Genomic DNA, 27,302 nt, shown 5'->3' with positions numbered 1-27,302 from the left:
CAGGATATATAAATCAACAATAAGACCGATAATGACGTACACAGCGGAAACAAGAGCAGATACGGCGAAAACACAAAGACTACTGGAAATAGCAGAAATGAAAGTCTTACGAAAAATAAAAAATATGAAAAAAAAATTTTTAGGAAACGCTTTTCTTTAGTTACTAGTGACTAAAATTAAAAATATAAAAAAATCAACTAAAAAGCAAAAAAATAAAAAAATTCAAACTCGAAGGGTTATTCGAAACAAACTGTTAGACAGATTAAATATACAAAAATCTCACACATTCGTTAAAAAATTGAAAAACTCTAACACATTCGTTAAAGAAAAGCGTGGGGTGCGTCTTCATCAAATAAACGGTTTGAGGATAGATACTTTTTTACTTTTCGCGCCCCACGCTTTTCTTTAACGAATGTGTTAGAGTTTTTCAATTTTTTAACGAATGTGTGAGATTTTTGTATATTTAATCTGTCTAACAGTTTGTTTCGAATAACCCTTCGAGTTTGAATTTTTTTATTTTTTTGCTTTTTAGTTGATTTTTTTATATTTTTAATTTTAGTCACTAGTAACTAAAGAAAAGCGTTTCCTAAAATTTTTTTTTTCATATTTTTTATTTTTTACTTTTTAGTCTCACATTTTTTTGTCAAATAATTTGATTAACAAATTATTTATGGACACCCTGTACAAATAATTTTATAAATTTTTATATTACTGAATAAAGAATTGAAATACCTTTCAAATTAGCTATCGCATGTCCCCTATTCTCATTTAAAAAAATCATCGATTACGTCATCGCGCCTAGATGGATGACGTCACTAGTATGACATATATGCCAAAATATCGTAATTTAAAAATAAAAATCGACCTCTTTCGGGATTTTTACTTAAAGTCGCCTTTTTACGAAATAACGAATTTAATCCTTTCATTTGAATCGTACTGTATAAACAAATATATGAGTGTTCAAAATTTAAAACTTTATTGTTTCTTTATGACGCATAACGTAAACAATTAACGTAAAAAGTGAAAATATGTATAGGTTATATCATTAGCTACAATCCGTAAAAGTTTCAATTTTCTACATTGTAAAAAACAAGAGAATTTAGGCCTTTTTCCATTCAAATCGTTTTTTTTTATTTAAACAATTAATAAACATAAACAAACATTTTTTGTTGTCTATTCGTGTATTGTTCCCGCGAATGCGTATGTCTGCAAATTTTCATTCATTTACATGGAAGAAAAGGTAGTCAAATTAACATCCAAAGATTTGACGCAATCTATTGAACTAAATAAAGCGTTTAATAACAAACCATAATCTAAAAGACAGAGTAAGAAGTGAGGAAATACGAACGAGATGTGGTATATAAGAAATAAACTTGTGGACCAAAAGAAGAAAAATGAAATGAAATCAACACATAGAAAGAATGACAGAAAATAGAATAGTACGAATAGCAAGAGACAAATCGCCAAATGGAAGATCATTGGGACGACCGAGGAAAAGATGGTCATACAACGTTAATTGAGGCGAAAAACCGAAGTAAAACAGGTATTGAGCCTATTTATAAAGTAGGAAGAAAAAGAAGAAGGAGTATCTGTTTATGCTACTGATTTTCTTTTGATGAGGTTTTACTGAGGTTTCTATGGGAGCTAATTTAGCGTCTTAAACACTTTGTGTTTATATAGCTTAACGCTATTAACATAAACCCTATACAGAAACATTAAACAACCATCTTGGGCCACGAATGTCTGCAAGTCATCGTGAACGTGTGTCATCTGCGTATCGCAGGTTACTGATTTGACTGCCTCCTATAGTGATTCCTCCATTCCCTTCGTCTAGTACTTTCCTCATTATACAGGGTGTAACAAAAAGACAGGTCATAAATTAAATCGCATATTCTGGGACCAAAAAAAGTTCGATTGAGCCTAACTTATCTTAGTACCAATGTGCACATAAAAAGGGAAAAAGGGTTACAGGGAACAAGAGAATAAAACCTCCATACGATTTTCATTGGGTACACAAATTTCACTGTTATTTATTTTTAAGATGATCCTGTCATATGAATGCCACATGGTCAGTTTCAATAAAAAATCTTTAATAGTTTTCGATATATGTATTGGAAAAAATCGATTTTCATTTTGTAATTTCAAAGGTCTGTAACTTTTTTTATGTGAACATTTGTACTAAGATATAGGTTCAATCAAACTTTTTTTGAACCCAGAATATGTGATTTAATTTATGACCTGCCTTTTTGTTACACCCTTTATGTTCAGAATATAATATGTTGTATAATAATGGTGATAGTATGCAGCCCTGTCTAGTTCCTTTCTTTGTTTTGAACGCATTTGAATATATTCCGTGTACTTGGCTGCATTTTTATCATACGGATTTCTTATTAGGATAACTAGGTGGCCATGTACCGGGTGTCCCAATAAGAATGGCTCTCGGCCATATCTCAGGAACCGTTTATTGAGAAAAAAATATTTATAACAAAAGTTGCCTCGGAAAAAGCCTGGAAATTATTTTCATAATTGTAGGTCCACCGCTAGAGGGCGTAATTGAAAATCTAAAATTAAAAAATCAAAATTTTACAAAATTTACCTAATGAAAGGGCACTGGAAATCCAATCATCGTATTCTTCATAAAATTCTGCGCATATTTGATTTCACAAGTTTAAGTCTACCTTTGCAAATAAGAGGTGGGGGTGAGTGGGAACCTTCTTATGAAAAAATGGCTGTAAGTCCGGTTCTGCTAAATCAAATTTTACATACTTGATCTTGTTGAAAACAGCTCTTTTTCGTCAATGTAAGAGTTGTATTTTCGAAATAGCCTAATAAGTAATATGCCAGCTAGTAGACGTTATTTAATTATTTTCGGAAATCTAGTTTTCTTTGGAGAATATTAAATACAAGTATGCATTTTTAATCCTGTATTACAAAATTAGACCAAATTAGCAACATATATAATATTTAACAATATTTATATTTAACAATATTTATATTTAACAATATTTATATTTAACAATATTTATATTTAACAATACCGAAAACCGCATGTCTATACCTTTTTTCTATCTCGAGATACTTTAAGAAACGTGTAAATTTTAAACAACTGTTAATGTCACCGGTAAAGGAAATTAAGGAAAAGTAGTGTGCTATGGAAAAAAGCAAAGAAACATTTTCCAGATGTATACGTATATAATTAATTAAAACAAAAATAAGACAAACAACACTATAAAATATAACAAAGAAATAAAAGCAACTACTTACTTAGTGACGACCTAACTGTTCAAATTGTTGCCCATCATTTTCGATGCAAGCATTTACTCTTTCAAGAGTGGATTGAACAGCAGTCTCAATTTCTGCTTTTGCAATGCTTTGAATGGCGTTTCGTATTCTCTAGATTCTAGATCATATTTTCTCGAGTAGTGGGCCTAGCGGCAAAAACAAGGTCTTTAATCTGTCCCCATAAATAAAAATCTAAAACAGTTAAATCTGTTGCTATTCAATCTACTCTTGAAAGAGTCAATACTTGCATCGAAAATGATGGGCAACAATTTGAACATTTATTCAGTCACTAAGAGTAAGTAAGTAGTTGCTTTTATTTCTTTGTTATATTTTATAGTGTTGTTTGTCTTATTGTTGTTTTAATTAATTATATACGTTTACATCTGGAAAATGTTTATTTGTTTTTTCCATAGCACACTACTTTTCCTTAACCTCGTTTACCAGGTAACAGTTATGTTTAAAATTTACACATTTTTTTAAGATATCTCGAGATAAAAAAATGGTATCGACATGCGGTTTTCGGTATTATGTTGCTAATTTGGTCTAATTTTGTAATACAGGATTAAAAATGCACACTTGTATTTAATATTTTCCAAAGAAAACTAGATTTCTGAAAATAATTAAATAACGCCTCCTAGCTTGCATATTACTTATTAGGCTATTTCGAAAATAAGACTCTTACATTGACGAAAAAGAGCTGTTTTCAACAAGATCAAGTATGCAAAATTCGATTTAGCAGAACCGGACTTACAGCCATTTTTTCATAAGAAGGTTCCCACTCACTCCCACCTCTTATTTGGAAAGGTAGACTTAAACTTATGAAATCAAATATGTGCAGAATTTTATCAAGAATACGATGATTGGATTTCCAGTGCCCTTTCATTAGGTAAATTTTGTAAAATTTAGATTTTTTAATTTTTGATAATTACGTCCTCTAGCGGTGGACCTACAATTATGAAAATAATATCCAGGCTTTTTCCGATGCAACTTTTGTTATAAATATTTTTTTCTTAAAGCTGTACTGTAAACGGTTCCCGAGATATGGCCGAGAGCCATTCTTATTGGGACACCCGGTACTTAATTTATCTAGTTAAGTATTCCTAAATTTGTAAATAATATATTTTCAGTCGTAAGCAGTGTTTCGCGGAAAGTGAAAAACATTAGTGGTTAAGATTCTACGAACGGACTTAACAATTCAAGAACAATAGAACTAAATTACGATCCGCTTTAGAAAGTGGATGTATTTGCGTTTGACCTGAACAATAGAACAATTCTAAATGCTTCCTAGAAAGTAAAGACGGTAATAAACAAAATTGTTTAGTTTTTAGAATATAGGGTTTTTTTCTAGCATGTAAGACAAAAATTAATTTTGGTATCTCCTGGAATTTTACAAGATGGAAAATTTGTATACAACACTATTTTTTTTAAGAAAGGAAAGTAGGGATGTAATGTGTAGAGGAATGCTTGTGATTGGCGAGGAGACTGATGGAGGGGAGTAGAGTGTTTGAGTCTCAGATGGATGAAGGAAAAAGATTTACTGTGTAATTAAGATCTGAAGAGAGCAGTCCAGTTCAAAAAGTAGTGATTTTGTGTGAAGTGGTTAAGTTGGTGGCCGTATAAGCAGATTTCTGTTGAGACGAAATCGTGATCGAGTCGAGAAGTAAAATCTCCTCGTGTCCGAATAGAGGACACGAGGAGATCCTGTAATATATTCCTTTGTTTATTCGAAAAATACTTACATACTAATGAAAAGCTAAGGAGAAAACAGCCAATACACCTAGGATCAAATTTGAAGAATATGGTGGTAGTAGAAGCTATTCTAGGTGCATATTCATCTATTTTTGTCATTATTATGATCAGCTGCTAACAAACTACATTGAACATCTCAAAATATAAAATCTGTATCTTACTACCTTGGGCAGTTTTAACATGCTTCACAGTGACATAGTGAATTCGATGTTGCATCTACTGTTACATATTAATGTAAAAACTTCTGTTATTTGCTCGAACAGTTGCAAACAACACTTAAAAATAATCAATGCTTGTTTTTGAAGGAATGTGACAGTTTAAATTCAGCATTTTTAGGCATCTTCACATACCTCATATTTGTTGCCAAAAGTCAGAATTGAAATTTCATGTTATAGGTTTTGAAGATTAGGCTCTATCAATGCAAATTCCATAGTGACCGGTCAATGGAAGTAATAAATTTTATTGATCTTATGAGAATCGTAAAAAATAGCAAAAATCGTGCACCGTTTATTTAACAGCTTCATAGAAACCGATATCATTTGCGGCAAAATACAAAAATTTCATACGAAAGCTGTACTCTTCACCTTTAAAAGGTATTTTGATTTTTGTCGATAGAACACTATGATCAAAAGATATCGAATTTTTACCGTCGAGTTGTTAAAAAGTACCCCGCACAAACCTTATGGAAATTAGGTCCCAGTGGATTTCGTTCATACTTTGGGAAAATACCCTTTGAAACATCCTGATAAAAAGTTCTCATGGGCACAACTCAATCGTATGAACGATTTTCAAGATATAGAGGCACAAACCCGGAAAATTATAAGATTTTCTGGGTATTCCAATTCTCTGAGTTACTGGTTATCTGGCAACATATAAAAGTTTGGATCAAGGAAATGTAGTAGTCTAGGATTTTTTCCTGGCTATCCAATGGCGACCTTTACTTTGACCTTGACCTTCAACGGACGTCATCTTCTAGGGTTTCGAGGGTTTTCGACTTTAAATTGATATAAACAGATTACTCATGAGTTTTTGGGATCGCTAAATGACGAATATGCCATTAGAATTGACCTCCGGAGGACGTGGTGGCCATGGCCACTGCAAGGGGCGTCATCTTCCAGAGTTTGGATGGTTTTCGGCAGTTAATTGATGCAAATGAATTACTGGAGGGTTTCTTGAGGTCGATAAACACGAATATGCCACCAGAACCGACTCACGGAGCACCTGGTTTCCAAGGTCAATGAAAGGCGCTCCTGGAATTTTGAGGGTCTTTGGTACTACATTAATGCAAACGGATTAGTTATAGGTTTTTGGGGTTGCTGAACACGAATACCTGATCAGCACAAACACAGGAGCACCTGGTGCCTAAGACAGGTTATCTTCTGGAGTTAAAAACCTAGAGTAATCCATTTGATTCCTCCGAAACTCCAGAAGATAATTTGTCTTAGGCACCAGGTGCCCCTGGGTCGTGTTCAGTAACCCCAAAAATCTATAACTAATACGTTTGCATTAATGTAGTACCAAAGACCCTCGAAACTCCAGGAGCCCCTTTCATTAACCTTAGAAACTAGGTGCTCCGGGAGTCGGTTCTGGTAGCATATTCGTATTTAGCGACCTCAAAAAACCCTCCAGTAATTCATTTGCATCAATTAAATGCCGAAAACCATCGAAACTCTAGAAGATGACGTCCCTTGCAGTGGCCCTGGCCATCACATCCTCCGGAGGTCAATTCTGATGGAATATTCGTGTTTAGCGATCTCAAAAACCCATGAGTAATCTGTTTATATCAATTTAATGCCGAAAACCCTCCAAACTCTAGAAGATGACGTCCGTTGAAGGTCAAGGTCAAAGTAAAGGTCGCCATTGGAATTGTAAAGGAAAAAATCCTAGACTACCAGTACATTTCCTTGATCCAGACTTCTTTATGTTGCCAGATAAACAGTAACTCAGGAAAATGGAATACCCAGTAAATCTTATAATTTTTCGAGTTTCTTCCTCTATATCTTGAAAATCCTTCATACGATTGAGTTGTGCCCATGAGAACTTTTTATCAGGATGCTTCAAAGAGTATTTTCCCAAAGTATGAACGAAATCCACTGGGACCTAATTTCCATAAGGTTTGTTCAGGGTACTTTAATTTAAATTGATTTCGCGCGCGTAATTAAAACTAAAAATCGCCGGTCAAGTGTTGTTTCTGAGAGAACGGTTCATTCTACACAAAAAATACTAATCAACATTTTTGTCCACAGTTGGCTCAGCTACATTTTTTGTTAAAACATATTTTCCTATAGCGTACAGATTCTTCGTAAATCGATGCCTTCCGTTTTCCCTCCCCTTTCCCAAATGGGGTCTCAGAGAGAAGCTCAAGGGTATGAGTGGCAAACTTTTTTGCAACTTTTTTGGGGTCGAAAAATTGACATTATCAGCAAAATTCAGCTTGTTCATGATTTTTAGATGTCAAATATGTGACGACTCAACTATAAATTTTTTAGGCATACTGGAGTATTTCATAGTCTTCATGAAATTCTTGACCAGTAGAAAAACTTCTTGAATAGAGTATGAATTATAAAAAACCACCATAACATATAAATGGTGTTTAATACGGTGAGGCATATATGCAACACAGTGAGATATTTGCCCAAATTTCGTTAGTTTGGACATTTTTGAGACATGCACTAATCACAAGATCTAGGTGGGTACTAAATACTATAAATTCATCTATGACATAATAGAGTTTGAACAAAATTAATCCTACATATGGCTATTGGCTGAAAAATGTATGACACATATACACTAATCACAAAAAGTATTGCATAATTTTTGAAACCGAAAAAAGTTTAAAAATAATTTTTATTTTTTAGCAGAATGTTAAAATACTCGTCTATCGTCTCCTTTAGGTGTCTACAAACCCATAACATTTCAAGTTGAAGCGTGTTTTTGCCGAAAAAACAAACAGTAAACAAAACTTTGTTAGAGGAAGAGTTTCAATAAGGAGGTGCGTTCTTACAAAAAAATGAGTAATATAACGTTAGAACAATCCACCCAAATTGTAGCTTTAATTGGAGATAGACGATCACAGCAATATCTTGCTGATGTTATGGGAATCCACTAATCCTGCATTTCAAGAGCTTTAAGAAGGTATGGAGAAAGTGGAGGATACACAAGAAGCAAGTAGCAGACATTCTGGCTCTGATTCCAAATTCCCTTAATCTGTTTCTAACCGAATTGTCACTTATTCGAATATTACAGGCTGTGGAAAGATCAATTCTCAGTTGTCTAGCCCTAGCCTGCGGATGTAAATAACGTTCATCTGCGGGGTCAGTGCACCTGGGATATCCTGGAACTGGTCTTCTTGTGCATCCTCCACATTCTCGACACCTTCTTAGAGCTCTTGAAATACTTTATTGGTGGATTCCCAGAACATCAGCAAGATATTGCTGCGAACGTCCATCTCCAATTAATGCTACAATTTGGACTGCTTGTTCTAACGTTAGATTACTCATTTTTTGTAAGAACGCACCTCCTCATTGAAAACTCAAGCACACATAGTACACAGATAGTGCACAGATCTAATTCTAGAACACAAATGTCCAAAATAAATATTCTACTTTAACGTTTTGTTTACTGTTTGTTTTTCGGTAAAAACACGCTCCAACTTGAAATGTTATGGGTTTGTAGACACCTAAAGGAGACGATAGACGAGTATTATAACATTCTGGTAAAAATTAAAAATTATTTTTCAGCTTTTTTTCTGTTTCAAAAATTATGGGATACTTTTTGTGATTAGTGTATGTATTTCAAAATCTAAGCACACTTAAAGTCATGAATTAAGTGTTTCTTATGGTACTGAATTATAAAATATTACCTTTGAACTTTCTTCACTTCCTGAAAAAATAAATCTATAAATTCAACATGCTGCATTAGGAGAGTGCTCAACTGGTTTATTAAATCTACTAAGAGCCTCTCAACTTCTGGTGAGAACACTTCTTCTTCACATGAACATAAAAGTTTGATCAAAGGATGCAAAAATGATTCGTGTAACAATAAAACATGCCTTGATTGAGTTATCAGCATTTGATAGAGTTTTAACTGTTCACATCTTATAGCATTAATATATCTGCAATAAAATAAAACAAATGGTATCATTATTTAAATTTAAATAATACAGTGGACTCTCTCTATAACGGACACAGATATTACGGTTTCGCTTATAACGAGGTACACTAGATATCCCATGAAATTCCCATTGAACTATAACATCTCCATAACGAGGCATAATTGGTTATAACGAGGAAAAATGAATTCGAAGTATATATTTCTTTATTTGTTTTTAGCGCAGTAATGGCTATAAATAAATAGGTACCCCAACTGCCTGTATACAGGGTGTTTCATTAATAATTGTCCATATAGTAACTGAAGAAACCTTAGCAAAAAATATGAAGATTTAACCTAAAACACTTAAATAAAATGTGGTTCCTTACTGAGTTACAGGGTGTTTTATCTAAAAATTTAAAAACTATTTTTGCTCAGAATTTTAAAACTATTCGACGTATTCTTTTCATACTTGGCAGGAAGTATAGGTACTGTACAAACTACTAAATTATGTTAAACAAAGTTTCTGGCTATTACCAGAGGCGTACGACGGGGGAAAGAGAATGATTGACAGTTTTCAAATTCTACGCCAATTGCGGAATTGCTATTTTAGTTCCATTTTTGGATTCTCCGATACTTTCTATAAAAATAATATACCCTTCATTCGTAACGATAAAGTCATTAATTTTCGAGATATTTGAAGTTAAAACTGAAACGACACGGTTATTTTGATTAATGTATTGTGTCGCTTTATTTTTAATTTCAAATATCTCGAAAACTAATCATTTTATCGTTACGAGTTAAAAGTATATTATTTACATAAAAAGTACTGGAAAATCAAAAAATTACACTAAAATAGCAATTTCGTCAGTGGCGTAGAATTTTAGAAGGGTCAACCAGCCAATATCCTCTATCGTACGCCTCTGGTAGTAGCTAGAAACGTTTATTTATGTTAATTTAGTAGGGTGTACAGTACCTACACTTTCTGCCAAGTATGATGAGGATACGCCAAATAGTTTTAAAGTACTGGGTACAAATAATTTTTAAATTTTAATCACATGAATCATATCGCAAATTAATCAAAATAACTGTGCCGTTTCATATTTAACTTCAAATATCTCGAAAACTAATGACTTTATCGTTACCAATGAAGAGTATATTATGTTCGTAGAAAGTATTGGAGAATCTAAAAATGGCACTAAAGTAGTAATTCCTCCAGTGGCGTAGAATTTGAGAAGGGTCAACCATTCACTATCCCCTGTCGTGCGCCTCTGGTAGTAGCTATAAACGTTTGTTTATCATAATTTAGTAGGGTGTATAGTAGTTGCACTTTCTGCCAAGTATGAAAAGGATACGCCGAATAGTTTTAAAATGCTGAGCAAAAATAGTTTTTAAATTTTTAGACAAAACACCCTGTAATTCAGTAAGGAACCACATTTTATTTAAGCGTTTTAGGTTAAATCTTCGTATTTTATGCTAAGGTTTCTCCAGTTACTATATGGACAATTATTAATGAAACACCCTGTATAGAAATGCCCAACATCTGTGTTGATTTATCGAGGCCAGTGCTGTAATAAACTCCACCACCTGCAATAAACTTCTTCGTGTTTATCTATCGACCGATATTGAATATTATAGGAAATTTACGATGGCGTAGTCTCATTGTTCAGGTCAACCATCGACACCTAATAAACTATGTAAGCGGCATCAAAACATTTCAATACATACTATCGTTGTCTGATATAACGAGATCCGTTTATAACAAAGTAATTAGTCCGCCATTTCAGTTCTCGTTATAGAGGGAGTCTACTGTATAATGAATGTGCTACAACAATATCAAACGTAATTCTTAGTTATACTGCAGCAAACTAACTTAAAAATATCTAAAAGCCAAGAACACTTCAGCAGACGGGCGAAAAAAAATCACACAAATGGTAAATCAAATAGACCATGTTTTAGTAGATAATGATGTAGAAAAAAGCATAATGCATAGACATTCATATTCAGGGCAGATATAGACTCGGACCACTTTTTAGTGGGAATTAACATGAAACAGATAATACCTACCTACAACAAGAAACGGAAACAAAAAAGAAAAATGTAAAGTAAACAAGCTATTGTAGAACATGCATGTCCGTATGTAGAACAAGCATGGGGCATAATTAAAAATATTGTAAAAGTAGTCGCAGAGGACACTATACCGTATGTGAGACATTAGAGTCAGTGTGTACGGAGGATAGGGCCAGTACAAACTAGATGAGAATTTTCTTGACAATGTTGCCGCTCTCACGGCAACGGCTGTGAAAGGTAGTATTAGGCAGGTACTTTTAGAGGATTATCGCTGTTAGGCCGTCCGCACATGGGGCGACGCTCGAACTACTCGACTCGATTCTAATCACGTAGGTCTCTCCCCGCCAGTAAAGTTCCTTCGTTGTGGCATTGAGCTCCGTACACGGAGCGTTTAGGATTGCAAATCTCTTCGTCTTGTACGACTCTCGTCGCTTGCGATCCGTAGTGCACGAGAAAGTTCGAGTGAGACGCACGTTTCCAGACATATAGGTAGTTTATTTTATTTGTTTCCTTCGTTTTTTGTTGTTTTTTGCGCTGAATGAAATTTTACTTTTATTTAAAGATCGATGCATGTTATGTACGTTGATTGTAGTACTACCTACTAACTTTGTGGAAATATATTGTTTGTAATATAAAATTCTGAAAACATTGAACTTCTGTTTCTAGGTGTTTAATATAAAATTCGTTGGGGAAATAAATAGAACCCTCAATTGTATAACGCTCATTGTATACAAATGATACTAAAAATGTAACAATACCGTACTTTCTACAGATCTAAATAGTCGTTTGGGATGATATATAAAAAATGTGTTTTTCTTGGTTGGAATATGTGAGCAAACTGAATCGACTAGTGTGCGGAGAGCAATCGCTTGTGTCGGAGGGTTCTTACAAGACGAGTAAGACGCGCGAACTTCGAGACGGGTCTTCGATCGACCCATGTGCGGACGGCCTTAACTGCTGTGAAATACTAAAGGAGGATTTATTTATGATAATTCACAGAATGGCAATCCCGCTTGCAATATACAACCATACTGATTCTAATGTTTGAAACGGAGATTAGCAAGTCTATCAATAACAAAAGACTTAGTTCAATGATGCATGTAAATTGGAAATAGAGAAACACAACAAGCTGCAAATGGAAAGTTTAAGACTAAAAACAAAAAAGGAGAAACATGTTACATAGAGCAATGAAGAAAAACCAGTGCAACATTACGAAACAAAAAGATGAAATTTTATGAAATCAAAAGATATAGAAGACACCTATAAAAATAATCTTATTATTACTTATTGATGACGAAAAGAGATGAAGCCCAACTCAGGACATTCGAGAGAAAGGTCACAATAATAATAAAAATACACAGACTTAATAATGAAAAGCTACTGTACTGAAGATCTAGCGCCATCCCTAAATGAAGTTGACATCATTATTAAGAATCTAAAAAACAACTAATGTCTTATATGTATGATAGTCTAAGATCTAGTGAACCCTCCGACTAACGGTCTTCCTGTAAGGCTAGGAATTTGTATAGTGATAACTCATAGCACACCCAGGCTAAAAACCATGACCTGGCAGGCATCAGACCTGCACGTGTATCTAGCAGGTGAATCGAAAAGTGCATAGTTCAGGGGTAAAATAAACTTTCTCCTGTAAAGTTTAAATTTAAGTATGTCTTTGAGTAAGTCATTTAGAAGAAGTGTGTACAATGCCAGGCGAGGAGAAAGATTAGGCTTTTTTCCTAAAATTATTCTTTTTGCATCGAACAAAGTTTTTTTAGATTTTTTGAATCATTCCAAACAGAAAAGGTCTTTAATGACTTTTCTCTTAGGTTAATAGTTTTTGACATATAAGCGATTAAAAAGTTTAAAAATTGCTAAATCGACCATTTTTAACCCTGAATCGGACATTTAACTGAAAATTTCAATGTTTCTAAGGTAGGTAGATATTCTTTAAATGTCGATTGATGAAATCCCGAAGAGTTCTTTGCAATACAATATCGAAAATCCCCTTGTTTTTTAATTGCTAATCAAGCGGGCGTGACACTGTAGTTTAAGTGAGGACGTTCGAGTTTGCATAAATTAATTATCTCGAGAATGGACAAATTTGAAGAAAAATCCTCAGACAGATCGATTTTTATTTTTAAATTAGGACTTTTTGACCTATATATATAATACTAGTGACGTTTTTTGAATGGGAATAGGGGTCGTGTGATAGCTCATTTGAAAGGTTATTTAATTCTCTATTCAGTAATATAAACGTTAACCTAATTATTTATACAAATGATGTGCAAAAAATTTTTCTTCTTTCTGTGTAAATTAATTTATTAATTTTTTTTTTGTACATCGTGTATAAATAATTATGTTAATATTTATATTTCTGAATAGAGAAATAAATAACCTTTCACATGAGCTATCATACGACCCCTACTCCCATTCCAAAAAATTATCGATTACGTCATCACGCCCAGATGGATGACGTCACTAGTATTATACAGGGTGTCCCGAAAAGATTGGTCATAAATTCTACCACAGATTCTGGGGTCAAAAATAGGTTGTTTGAACCTGACTTACCTATATACAATAGTACACACAAAAAAAGTTACAGCCCTTTGAAGTTACAAAATGAAAAGCGTTTTATTTTCATATATCGAAAACTCTTGGAGATTTTTTATTGAAAATTGACATGTGGCATTCTTACGGAAGCAACATCTTAAAAAAAAAATTAAAGTGAAATTTGTGCACCCCATAAAAATATTATGGGGGTTTTGTTCCCTTAAACCCCCCCAAACTTTTGTGTACGTTCCAATTAAATTATCATTGTGGCACCATTAGTTAAACACAATGTTTTTAAAACTTTTTTGCCTCTTAGTACTTTTTCGATAAGGCAGTGTTTATCGAGATATTTTGAATATTTGTCGAATCCACCACATATTTTTATATGGTTAAGTACGATTATAGAAACTTATTAATAATCTGAAAATTTATTTATAATTTATATTTTTAGGTAAATTTTGAAAAAGAAGCCACATCTCGATAAAAGGTGACTTATCAAAAAAAGACTAAGAAGCAAAAAGTTTTAAATACACTGTGTTTAACTAATGGTACCGCAATAATAGTTTAATTGGAACGTACACAAACATTTGGGGGGTTTAAAGGAACAAAACCCCCACAAAATTTTTATGTAAACATATTAAAAAAGAAGGCGCGTCTCCATAAAAACTGGCTTATCGAAAATATACTAAGAGGCAAAAAAGTTTTAAAAACCTTGTGTTTAACTAATGGTACCACAATAATGAATTCATTGGAACGTACACAAAAGTTTGGGGGGGTTTAAAGGAACAAAACCCCCATAAAATTTTTATGGGGTGGACAAATTTCACTATAATTTTGTTTAACATGTTCCTGCCATAAGAATGATACATGTCCATTTTCAATAAAATATCTCAAATAGTTTTCGATATATTGAAAAAAATTTATTTGCATTTTGTAACTTCAAAGGGCTGTAACATTTTTTATGAGCACATTTGTACTAAGGTAAGTTAGGTTCAATCGAACTATTTTTGACCCCAGAATGTGTGGTATAATTTATGACCAATCTTTTCGGGACACCCTGTATATCGATGGCTTTACAATTATACAATTTTACAGGAGAGCCAAAAAATTTATTTTCTGCATAATATAATCTAAAAACAAAAACTACTGTTACATATTTTAATTTGAGCACATTGAGACAAATATCTGATCTTGGCCCAGAGCTGAAAGTGTTAAATGTTGCTATTAAATTGAAAATACAAATATTAACTATGAAAAACACGTAAATATCCTGCAGTATATAGAGCCTTTGCCCAAGTAACTATGATAACCTCGTATATCTTGATATATGTGTTTTTCATTTAAAATGAGGTTGTGTTTATGATTATTTAATAGGTTTTCATTTTTCATAGCTTATTGCACACCTCCAAATACTAGGTTGATACAGTACAAATCTTTTGATTTAAGGTTTATAAAATATTTCTATATGCCGACTACCTTTTGTTGTTTACAAAAAACATTTCTCCAAGTCGAATTTCTGAAACAAACACTCCAAATTAAGTACCAAATTCTTGGTTATAAATATATGTGGTATTCACACTAAATCAAGAGAGCAATTGATATACGTGGTTTCTTTTTTCGGCTGTAGAAAATAGTCTGGTGTATTTGGATTTTTTCTAACAGTTGTAAATCGTGAGATACAAGGTTTTCAAACCAAAACCACCAAAATGTCATTTTCGAAAAAAAAAATGAGATACGAGGTTTTCACACTAAGCCATCGATATATGTCAAAAAGTCCTAATTTAAAAATAAAAATCGACCTGTCTGAGGATTTCTCTTCAAATTTGCCCGTTCTCGAGATAATGAATTTATGCAAACTCAAACGTCCTCACTTATACTACAGTGTCACGCCCGCTTGATTAGCAATAAAAAAAGAAGGAGGTTTTCGATATTGTATGGCAAAAATATCTTTGGGATTTCATCAATCGACGTTTAAACAATATCTACCTACCTTGGCAACATTGAAATTTTCAGTTAAATGTCCGATTCAGGATTAAAAATGGCCAATTTCGCGATTTTTAAATTTTTTAATCGCTTATATGTCAAAAACTATTAACCTAAGAGAAAAGTCACTAAAGAACTTTTCAGTTTGGAATGATTCAAAAAACCTAAAAAAACTTTGTTCGATGCAAAAAAATAATTTTAGGAAAAAACCCTAATATTTCTCCTCGCCTGGCAAGGTCTTATGATGTTCAGAATCGCCTGGCATTGTACACATTTCTTCTAAATGAAGACCACACGGAAGAAAGGCGAAATGTCAATTTTTTATTATTTTTGGTTCAGAGCAGCAATATGTAGGTTTTTAGTAGTAGTTTTATGTGAGTCATTCAAACATGGGAAAAAGACAAATCCTCATAGCTTAAAACATGGGTTAAAATTCTTCGTACAGGAAAGAAAGGCGAATGGTTTCAATTTCAAATTCAATTTTCTTGAATTAACCTCTTTATGACATTTCGCCTTTCTTCCGTGTGGTCTTCAAATAACTTACTCAAACACATACTTAAATTTAAACTTTACAGGAGAAAGTTTATTTTCCCCCTAAACTATGCACTTTTCGATTCACCTGGTAGATACACGTGCAGGGCTAATGCCTGCTAGGTCATGGTTTTTAGCCTTGGTATGCTATGAATTATCACTACAAATTTCTAGCCTTACGGCAAGACCGTTAGTCAGAGGGTTGACTAGCTCTTAGACTATGAGGGACTCATTGTATTCATTGATCTTGAGAAAGCATATGATAGAGTTCCTCGAGAGATTCTGTGGTGGGCACTCAATAAGAAAGTGGAGTCCCTGGCGAATATGTAAAGATTGTGAGAGATATGTATGAGGGAGTAACGATTAGTGTTAGGACAGGTGTGGGAGACTGATAAATTTCATGTGAAAGCAGGATTGCACCAAAGCTTGGTGCTTAGTCCTTATTTATTCTCATTAGATTTGGACCAGATAACAGCGAAACTACAGAGTAACATTCCATTGTGCTTAATGTATGCTGATGATGTAGTGTTAGTAGGAAATAGTGACAGAGACTTAGAACAAAAACTGGAACAGTGGAGACAAGCTCTGGAGGAAAAAGGTTTAAAACAGTAGGACAAAAACAGAGTATTTGGAATGTTCATTTAAAGATGGAGGAGTTACTACAAATAAAATGATATCTTTGGATGGTGAAATGATTGTGAAAAGCAAGAGTTTTAAGTACCTACAGTGGGTGATCATATTATTAGAGCCACCTCAGAAAATATTACTTTTGTTTAATAATGGTATGTAAGTTTTTTCTTTATACGGTCCACAATGCCTTTGAAACTTAAGAAATGGATGCTACGTTTCTGTTGGAGTGATTAGTATTGAATATTAAGTTTTTATTTCTGCTATTTTCCTTGGTGAGATGTCTTTGGATTTCCAATGATCTTCTGGTACCACTAGTGTAACGAACGCTCAATTTTTACTAAATTCACAAAATATAATAAAAAACTCTCAGAATATCACTAGAGGGCAATGGAAGCTCACAAAGTTTATTATAACTCTAAACACCAAGAATACAAAATAATAGGCACACGAGTTGCGAGCTAGGCTGGGCAGCACTGACAAACAATGGCATCTGAGTAACGCATTGCCACACATGCGTGTTGCCACTATTGTCAGACTATTTATTGCACTTTCATAAAGTGTAACAAGACAGCCAAATGGAAACAAATGCATTAATATATGATACAGCTCAATTATATACCCTTCCTCTAAAACATTGAATTTTACTAGGTGGCTCTAATAATTATGATCACCCACTGTAGGATCGATATTACAGAGTAATGGAGAAATAGATGGAGATGCATGCAGTAGAATTAGGGCTGGATGGATGGAGTAGAAGGAAGTGAGTGGTGTGTTGTGTGATAGAAAAAGAGAATGCTTACATGGATGAGTGGAGTGACAAAAAAGGATAAAATTAAAAATGAGTATATTAGAGGAAGTCTAGGTGTGGGGCATCAATTGATTCCAAAATGAGAGAGCATAGTTAAGATGGTTTGGTTATGTTCAACAGCAAAATATTAATCACCCAATACAAAGAATTGCTGAAGTGCAGATTCCTGGTGGTAAAGGGGCTTAATAATGATATGGCCCAAGATAGAATTATATGGAGAAATGCAATTAGGAAAGCTGATCCTGCATAGAGATAGGGAGAAGAGAATGACCACTCTAAATAAACAGACATATTTTATATAGAGCTATTTTTGATAATTCATCTATTAAAGTGTAGCAATCAAATCACAGATGATTGGGAATAAAGATAACAAAACACACATTTATTTATATAAAAACCAATTGAATATACTCCACATATAAAGATAATCAGGAGTATTCTGTGAAATAAAATTTATAAAAGGCTATCCAGGTTGTCAGAAGCAAAATAATTTGTATATTTTGACATTATTACCAAAATAACTTGTAGTATATTTGTTAACTTGATATACAAAAATTTGTCAAAAGAAAGCTAGCTAGACTAAATGAAAACAGTACCTTCCTGATTTTGTGCTCCATTCAAACAATTTATCTAAGATATTTTCAGAAAGTAGATGTTCCAGACATCTAGAAGATGATTGACAAATATATACTTTATCATTTCGTTTCATATCATACAATAATAGAGTAGCCATCTGTTCCAAGTGGTTAACAACACCCAGGACATCATCGTGAGTAGGTAATTGCTAAAACAAAAGAAATTTAGCACTTGTTATCTTTAAAAGTGCTGGAATACCAATACCTGAACTCTGTTAAATATTTTGTAGACTTGATGCCAATGTTCCTTAAAGCTATCATAACAAGCTTGTGGATCACACTCGTCCTCTGAATTAATCACAGATTTTGCATTCTTCGATGACAAAAGTGAATTTAGCCATTCCATATTATTTACCTAATATTTCTATTTACTTACATATTACATTTTTTAATGACAATAAATATTTTGTTTGATTAAGGTAATCAGATTAACCTGACATTCTGAAATAAAAAAAAGGATAGCTGAAAATAACGTTTGTTTAAAGAGAGATAAGAACATTTCTGTGAACTGAATAGTTTATTGACATATTCTGACAGTGTTACCGTGTTACTATGGAAACACCAATTACAGTGCTGCCGTAGTTACTTATTTATCATTAGACGTACTTTTTTTAAATTTAATTCTGACTTTCTGACTTCCGAATTTTTTTACTTCCGACATTGCTTCTGTTCTTTTTCTGTAAATTGCTTCATTAATAAAAAAAATAACCAGACACCTTAGAGTAAAAGGGTTTAGAGTTTAGAATTATATATATAATAAAGTATAATGTATTTACCAAATTTGAGTTTAATGAATATTCCCCTAATAAACGGTTCAATAAATAATTTTTTCATATAATATGTAATAATTTTTAAGACTTTTTATATTTAATACTGTGGTTTGAATTTAAACAAATTAGTATTTTCGTTTTTATGAAAATAAAATTTATATTTTTTCCAAAGGCTACTAATTTGTAGTCAATGCAAATGCAGTGTGGCAGCGCTATCTGAATATTTAACGAGACAGGACAGGAATAGAACAATATCAAGCAATCGAGTTAGTTTTATGGGTGCAGAAGTTTTCTGGAATTATATTTTCGACATTATAACGCAGAATTTTTCGAAAATATTACAGCTGAATAATTTTAAAATGACTTTAGGGCCATGCATTGGACAATTAATAATCAATCTTCAATTGACATCTAGCTGTCATCCTGTCAGTTGGTTGGGATATAATGGAATTTTCATTGTTGTGAAGTATGCCCCGTTTTGTTGCAACACATAATCAGGATACAATTTAAATGTTTTCATGAAAAAGTAATATTTCGTATATACCTTCAAATTAATTAAAACTTTAACATAATCTCGATATCTCAAAAAATTATTGCTTCCCAAAATCTTAATAATTGGAGTCATATTTGCATCAAAATGTGTAATTTCAAAAAGCGACTACTCCGGGAGCACTGGCAACGAACAAACTGAATCTGTCGGTTCTTGTTGTTTTATGTATTCTCTGCATTAGCGCATGATCCACGTTCTATTTTATTACACTAAAGGGCGAGGGGGGATCACTTTATTTAATATCTGTTCTGTTCTTTAGTTTTTGTGGGTGTTCCAAGAAAAGAAATGTTGAGATATCGTAAAACTAATAACAGGGCAATAACAACAAAATATCTAAATGTTTTGATCTGTAAGTAATACATAAACTCCTTGGATGTTTTATAAGCAATAACCACTTTGCCCATATGACAATTAAATGTTTATTTACTATCTTGTACTATACAATTTCATTCATAAAGGATTGTTTATTGTTGTTCTTTAAACATTAACGCAAAGGAATAGAATTATATAAAAATGTAATATTTTGTATACATACATTACATGGACTTTGTTTGCAAACTTTTGATCAATTGCTTTTTTTTTTTCAGATGATTGTATCAATGGATTTCTACCTAATGTCAGAAAAACCACAGTGCAAAAATGCTTCAAGATTGCCATTTAGAACCTACTCTTAAAAGTTAACTCTCCATTGGACACCTTAGGTAGTGTTCAAACATGGAAATGGGGGTACGAAAGTTACCCAAAAAACGAAAATTTGATCCCTCAGAACTAGAAGAGAATAATTCACAGGCTGCATGTATCCCAATCTCAGTGGTTCAGTGTCATAGTGTGATGTCAGCTCCCCAAGCTACGGCTGTGGATTATTCTTATCCCGCAAGGACTAGTACACAAGAGGAAACAATATTTACACATACGAATTGTAAACAAAATATTGTTATTGATCTTGGTGAATGGTGTAATCATAGAATATTAGCTAGACAAGGGGACTGGTACTATCCAGGTGTTATTAAAGAGGCCTATGGTTCTACTGTAAGTATATATCTTTTTTTTATTTAAACATAACACCTAGAGTTAATTCATGATTGCATTTGAATTGGTGTAAACAGAAACGTTCTATTCATTTTTGACATTCGGAAGGAGAATATGTATACAGTAGAACCTTGATTATCCGTCTCTCCATTAACTGTCACCTCTGTTAACCATCAGGGTCCGTACATAAATTGTATTACCTACATAAGCAAAAATTGAGTTTCAATTCATTTTGTTTGAGCATTGCGATAAGTTAAACGAATCGTTAATTTGTGATAAGGAGGCAAACGGCTATCGATTGCTGACAGATGATCGATGAAATGGCAACAGAGGCGGATGAAACAGATTGAGAAGCTGACACAGACTTGGAATTTACGTAAAGAAACTAGAAAAGCTGCATCACAAATGCAACAATTATTCATCGAGTGGTATTCTCGAGTAAGTACTCGAGATGAAGAAGCCAATAAAGTAGATTGTATGATCTTACGCCGATTAAGAAATTCAGCCGTTGCAAAATGTGAAGCAACAGTAAAACAAAGATTCCCATTGGATTTTATCCAAATTGATTTGACTGTAGAAACACAAATACCACTTATATTTTTAAACAAAACATATGGCGGTTCGCTAAACTCAAACACAACTGGCTAGTGATTTTAGTAAGTAATTTTGCCAACTTAGTAAAATTGGCAAAAAAAAATAAATACTAAATAGTTAATAATTACTAAATAATTAGTAATTTTGCCAATTTTGACAAAACTGGCCAAAAACAAAAAAAATACCTACTAAAATCATTAACCAGTTGTGTCTGAGTTTAGCGAACCGACATACAAATAAAATTTGAGAGTTTAACTATGAATTTTTAATTTTTTTTCTAATGTTCTGTTAACCGTCTTTTCGATTATCCGTCATACCCTTGGTCCGGTGCCCTGACGGATAATCGAGGTTCCACTGTATTATTTTGCAATAAAAAACATCAAACATTACAACTAAAAGTGTCAAAATATTCTCAATTTTTTTGGTATTTATTTAACATTTTAACAACCAAGCTTACCTTTTCCCCAGCCTGACCGTTCTTTAGTTAATAGTAACAGCATGTTATGTGTATCCAGATATGGTCACATAGACTCTGCGAAATTATGAATGTGTCCATATTTGGTACACATGGTTGGTAAAGTGTTAAAACTATTAATACAGATTTATACACTGTTTTTCCATTTTTCCGCAAAAATGGCTTTCATGAGTTACAACGTTTTTATTTACACTAATTCATTTGTGTCTTCTATTTTAGTTAGCTAAAGTAATTGTATTTAATATTGCTCTAAAATTATGGCTTCTCTGGCATATAAACTTCTGCACTAGATATCTTTGTGTGAACAAATAAAAAAAATACACTCAGGTGCAAAAAAATCTATCCACTTAAAAATTTGGTCATTTCTGATGCTTGAATTTCCTAAACCTGTCGTCTGATTTAAGTGATTTTTATACCATGTTATAGCCTTATTCATTAATAATATCGCTGTAACAATATTGTTGCTAGACAGGTACGTTGTCATTGTATACTGGGTGTACGAATCAAACTGTGCTTTTTTCTGAAAGTTCGCATCACCCTCTGGACTATTTTAGCATTTATAAAATACTGAAATTAAAACCCAACTATAGCCTCAGGTTTTCTTAACATTCTGTTTTTAGATTTGTTCGCTTATGTTGGATAATAAAAAAGTTGGGTACTTTAATAACTGGCCATGTTCGTCATCAGTACAGGGTGTTTCTAAATAAGTGCGACAAACTTTAAGGGGTAATTTTACATGATAAAATAATGACAGTTTACTTTATAATCATACATCCGCAAACGCTTTGAGAGATACAGGATGTTTAATTTTTTTTACAAACTGACAATTTATTTATTGCTTTAAAACCAGTTGAGATTTGCAAATGAAATTTGGTGGGTTTTAAGATGTAGCTATTGCACATTTTTTGACATATTATAATTAAGAATTTTATATTCACCATTGGCGTGCATACAGGTAATATGATCAGTCATAATACCCATTTGCGTGCCAATAGTGAATATTAAATTCCTAATTGTATGTCAAAAAATGTGCAATAACTCTTAAAACCCACCAAATTTCATTTGCATATCTCAACTGGTTTTAAAGCAATAAATAAATCGTCAGTTTGTAAAGAAAATTGAACATCCCGTATAATTGAAACGAAGCGTTTGTGGACGTAGGATTATAAAGCAAACTGTCATTATTTTTTCATGTAAAATTACCCCTTAAAGTTTGTTGCACTTATTTAGAAACACCCTGTACTGATGACGAACATGTCCAGTTATTAAAGTACCTATTTTTTTTATTATCTAACTAAGTGAATGAATCTAAAAACAGAATATTAAGAAAACCTGAGGCTATAGTTGGGTTTTAATTTCAGTATTTTATAAATGCTATAATAGTTCACAGAATGTTGCGAACTTGCGAGAAAAAAACACAGTTTGATTCGTACACCCAGTACACAATGACAGTTTGCCTGTTTAGCAACAATATTATTACAGTGATATTGTTAATGAATAAGGCTATAACATGGTAAAAAATCACTTAAATCGGACAACTGGTTTAGGAAATTTGTGACATCAAATTGACCAAATTTTTAAGTGGATCGATTTTTTTGCACCCGAGTGTATATAAAATTAACTCTTTTTTATGTATTTGCTTCTGGATTGGAAGATTTCTCAAAAATACAATTTTTTAATTGAAAACAATCGGTTTGTTTGATTAAAAAAAATGTATTTCAAAGTCTGGAAGCAGAAACATCAATTAAAAAGATTTTTTTGTAATTTTTTGTTTATTCCCAACCAAATAGTCGATAAAAATTATGTTAATTTTAAAATTAGTCTTATTCATCTATTGAAGAGTGACTGATGATCTGTTAATTCCAATATTGCTCTTTTTGTTAGATATACAGTCATTAATTTCTGCTTCTTGATGCTTTTCTGGGAGAATGTATCCCTATTTATGTATACTTATTTCTTTCCTTTACTATTTATTTAGTCCATGTCTGTCTCTTCATCTTATATGGTTTTACCACTGTTACTCCAGGGAAATAGGCAAAAAATACCATGTTCGGGACACATGTTTGCAACCCAGCCAGGTTGCAAATGGGTTTTTAGGGTACTATATACCTAACATAATTATAAATACAAAAATGCCTGTCACAGTTCGGAGGTATAGTATATGATAGTTATTAACAAAGAAGGGTTAAAAATGACAGTTTTTTCTTTTAAAAATAGGGTAATTAAATATATTAGGTATTTAAAGTCTCCATCTTTTAGTACATGACCAAAGGTTTAAAATGGCAGGTTTTAATTATCATCCAATCATTTGTAGCTTCGGAAATGGCAAAATAAGGCTAAAATTTTGAAAATCAAAAATTTGCTATAATTTTTGCAAAAATGAACTTTGCATTAAAAGTGGAGTCAGTAGTTCTTATAATGCTCAAAAAATTTCAATATGATTTGTCAAATGACACAGAGATTCAAAGGCAATCTCATGAAATATGAGGACTTATGTTTTCAGTATATTTAAAAAAAAATCAATAAAAGTCATTTTTACCATTGCAAAACATTTTACTAAAGTAGAGTCATTTTTGGCTTATAAATAATTTGAATAACTGTTAATATTGACTGTAGACTAAATCCACTTTGCTATTTGAAAAGCTGGTATTTTTACAGGGATTTTCAAAAAAAAATTCGCCTAGATCAATTATGCTCATTAGCCACTTTTTTTATTTAATTCACAGCTACTTTGTTTATAACAATTAAGCAGCCTAACTAACGTCATTTTGAATTTTGAAATTTATAGTTTATGAGTAAAAGTTTGAGTAAACTTTGAACATCAACAGAGTGATCAGTACAGCTCTAAAAATGAAGTCCTAACGAAATCGGCTCGGGGTCTGTGGAGGGGTAAAAATAAATAAATGTAAATTAAAAACTCACTCTTAGTCAGTGTAGGAAGAGACAGTTTGTGTTGATTGCCACATAACCTTCCTATTTTGCTGGGAGGGCGTATTCCAGACACTCTAGAAAGTTTTGAACTGGCCACCAACACATTATCCAGTGACGTAACACTAGCACCTAATGAAGAATAACACTACCACTTAACAAAGATTAACACTAGCACTTAACGAAGAAGCACTCACAAGAGCATGTTCATTCTTGGAGCCAACACTTTCGGCATTCATTGTTTGAGCACTGTTATCACTTGGCACTTAACTCTTGTTTGGCAGTAAAAATATCTGAAACAGATTAAAATAAATGTCAGTCATAGGTCGTTTGATAATTCAATCGAAATTATATTAAAAAGTTGTTAAAAAAAACAATCCCGTCGTCAGAGAAGAAAATGACAGAATCTAAAAATCAGTGTAACAAGCTGAAATACACTGGCAGTCAAAAAATTTAGGTCACTAGATGAATTATACACGTTTGATGCCTCGAATTTCCTAAACCTGTTGTCCGATTTGAGTGATTTTTTTAGAATCTCAGTGTGTTAATATTGTTGCTAGACAGGTAAATGTCATTTTATACTGAGTGTAACCATAATATTGTGTTTTTTCCTTAAAGTTCGGAACACTCTGTGGAATATTCTGTGGAAAACATCGATATGTTATAGAAAAAATGTTTTAAATAAGAATAGTAGTTGAAGTAATTTTGACACTGAAGTAACAAAACTGTTTGTTAGCGCATTTTGTGTAGAATGAATAGTTCTCTCAGAAACAACACTTGAAGTGACCGGACTTTTTTAAAGTGAGTATGTGCGTGAAATTAATTTTTTAAATAAAATTTGTATCAACTCGATGGTAAAAATTCGTTATATTTTAATCGTGTCATATCAACAAAAATCAATGTGCGTTTTAAAAGTTAAGACTGCAGCTTTCATATGAAATTTTTGCATTTTGGCGCAAATGAATTTAGTTTCTATACAACAGTTAAATAAATGAACTTTGCACGATTTTTGCCATTTTTTACGATTCTTATGAGATCAATATGTCAAATATGCTAAAAAAGCTAAATTTTAACTTAAGCATTTAGTGGAATTTTTACCTGGTTTCAAAGGTCTCCCTTAAAATTTCAAGACACCTTCATAAAGCGACTATGTGAAATTAATAGTATAAACATTCACCTTCAATTTCCCGTTTCGAACGTCCTGGAATATGGTCAGAATCGAAAGTTACATATTATGTTTTTGTAAAAAATTAAGAAATCGTTATAGGTATGTATTTATAATTCAAATACAGTAGAGCGTCGATAATCCGGTACAGGGGTAGTTCGGATTATCAAATTGTTCGGATTATCGAACATAATATGTTCAAAATACATACAAAGCTCAGAAAAATAGTACATATTATGTACATACGTTTTGTATTTAATATGTATATATTGTATGTATTTCTGCATAAACAAAACAAAAATCCGCAGTCCTATTTTGCCCATATTGCCATATTAAATCCAAACATTCGTTTCGCGATCATATTCTTTAATTTTATAATTGTTTTTTGCGTTCGGATTAGCGAACGTTCGGATTACCAGGGTTCGGATTATCGACGCTCCACTGTAATACTCAGCGAAGGGACCCCAGACGTTTGGATACAATTAGCATATCTTTGTAAAGATAGTGAAGTCGACTTTACTAAGTAACAAGACATTTACTTAACACACACACTAAACTATACTCCGATTGCGAAATCAACTGTACCATGCCAATGGTCTCAGTTGTAGAGGCATTTAAGCTAAATAAAAAAAATTCAAATAAAATGTTTAAAACTGCTTCTTTGTGATTGCACAAGGATGTGTTTCTTAACGGTTTAAGTTTTAATTCAGCGTTTTTATGCACATTTCAAATGTGTTAAACTGTTTAAATCTGTTAAGGACATGTAACTTCAGCCATTTTTTAAACAGTTTTGAGCAGTTTAACCAAAAAGTCTGTCTGGTGGAATGTATGAACGAATGTCCTAATTGCAGAATTCCTAAATTGGAAAAATTACTTTAACTTTTTCTATGCCTGACAGACTCAAATTTAATAGCCAGTTGGATAACATTACTATTAGACCAGGGCGCATCTGTAAAAACATTAGTACATTTGGAAGTTGAGAGGTGACTCAAATTTTTTTGCAGATATTGCTTGAAAATAACTCATACAATAATATTTGAGTTCTCCATAGGCGTAACCAGGGGGGGGTTTTGGGGGTTGTAACCCCCCCCATTGGGATGTACTTTGAGCTCTATACGCTTAACACCATAGCCCTCAGAGACCTTCCAGTAGTTGTAACCCCCCCCTTTCAGGTAGTTGTAACCCCCCCCTTAGGATCATCCTGGTTACGCCTATGGAGTTCTCCTCCCTCTTAAAAAGGTCCGGAACATTGTTTAAATAATCAAAATGTCAAAAAATGAAGGAAAAATTCGATTTTTTTCTTCGTTTTTTGATTATAACTTTTAAAGTATTCATTTCCGAGAAAAGTTGTACTGACATAAAAGTTGCGTAATTAAATTTGCTATAATATAGAATTGGTTACAAATTTAAAAAATAGTCACCCTTGTTGCAAAATAGCAATAATTGTGAAAAAACCATACAAAA

General features: G+C 32.7%; 2 protein-coding genes across 3 annotated transcripts in view; one reads left to right on the top strand and one right to left on the bottom strand.

The window, feature by feature from the left end:
- The window catches only part of LOC114335680 (FHIP family protein GK23746), a 45,406-nt gene extending 26,637 nt beyond the window's left edge, over window positions 1-18,769 (bottom strand). The window contains exons 1-3 of the mRNA XM_028285959.2: window positions 18,533-18,769; window positions 18,289-18,476; window positions 8,894-9,145 (exon numbers count right to left, since the gene is read on the bottom strand). Of these exons, the coding sequence (XP_028141760.1) occupies window positions 8,894-9,145; window positions 18,289-18,476; window positions 18,533-18,673 (581 nt within the window). The 5' untranslated portion in view covers window positions 18,674-18,769. The remainder of the gene's footprint in view (window positions 1-8,893; window positions 9,146-18,288; window positions 18,477-18,532) is intronic.
- A 1,101-nt stretch (window positions 18,770-19,870) lies between these two features.
- Window positions 19,871-27,302, top strand: part of LOC114335679 (putative transcription factor capicua) — a 124,586-nt gene continuing 117,154 nt past the window's right edge. For both annotated transcript variants that reach the window (XM_028285957.2, XM_028285956.2), the window contains exons 1-2: window positions 19,871-19,996; window positions 20,235-20,676. In XM_028285957.2, coding sequence (XP_028141758.1) covers window positions 20,362-20,676 — 315 coding nt within the window. In that variant the 5' untranslated portion in view covers window positions 19,871-19,996; window positions 20,235-20,361. The remainder of the gene's footprint in view (window positions 19,997-20,234; window positions 20,677-27,302) is intronic.

Source organism: Diabrotica virgifera, chromosome 10, assembly GCF_917563875.1.
Source record: "Diabrotica virgifera virgifera chromosome 10, PGI_DIABVI_V3a".
Taxonomy (NCBI): Eukaryota; Metazoa; Arthropoda; class Insecta; order Coleoptera; family Chrysomelidae; genus Diabrotica; species Diabrotica virgifera.
The sequence above is the reverse complement of the archived record's forward strand: the minus strand, read 5'-3'. Positions and strand labels throughout refer to the sequence as shown.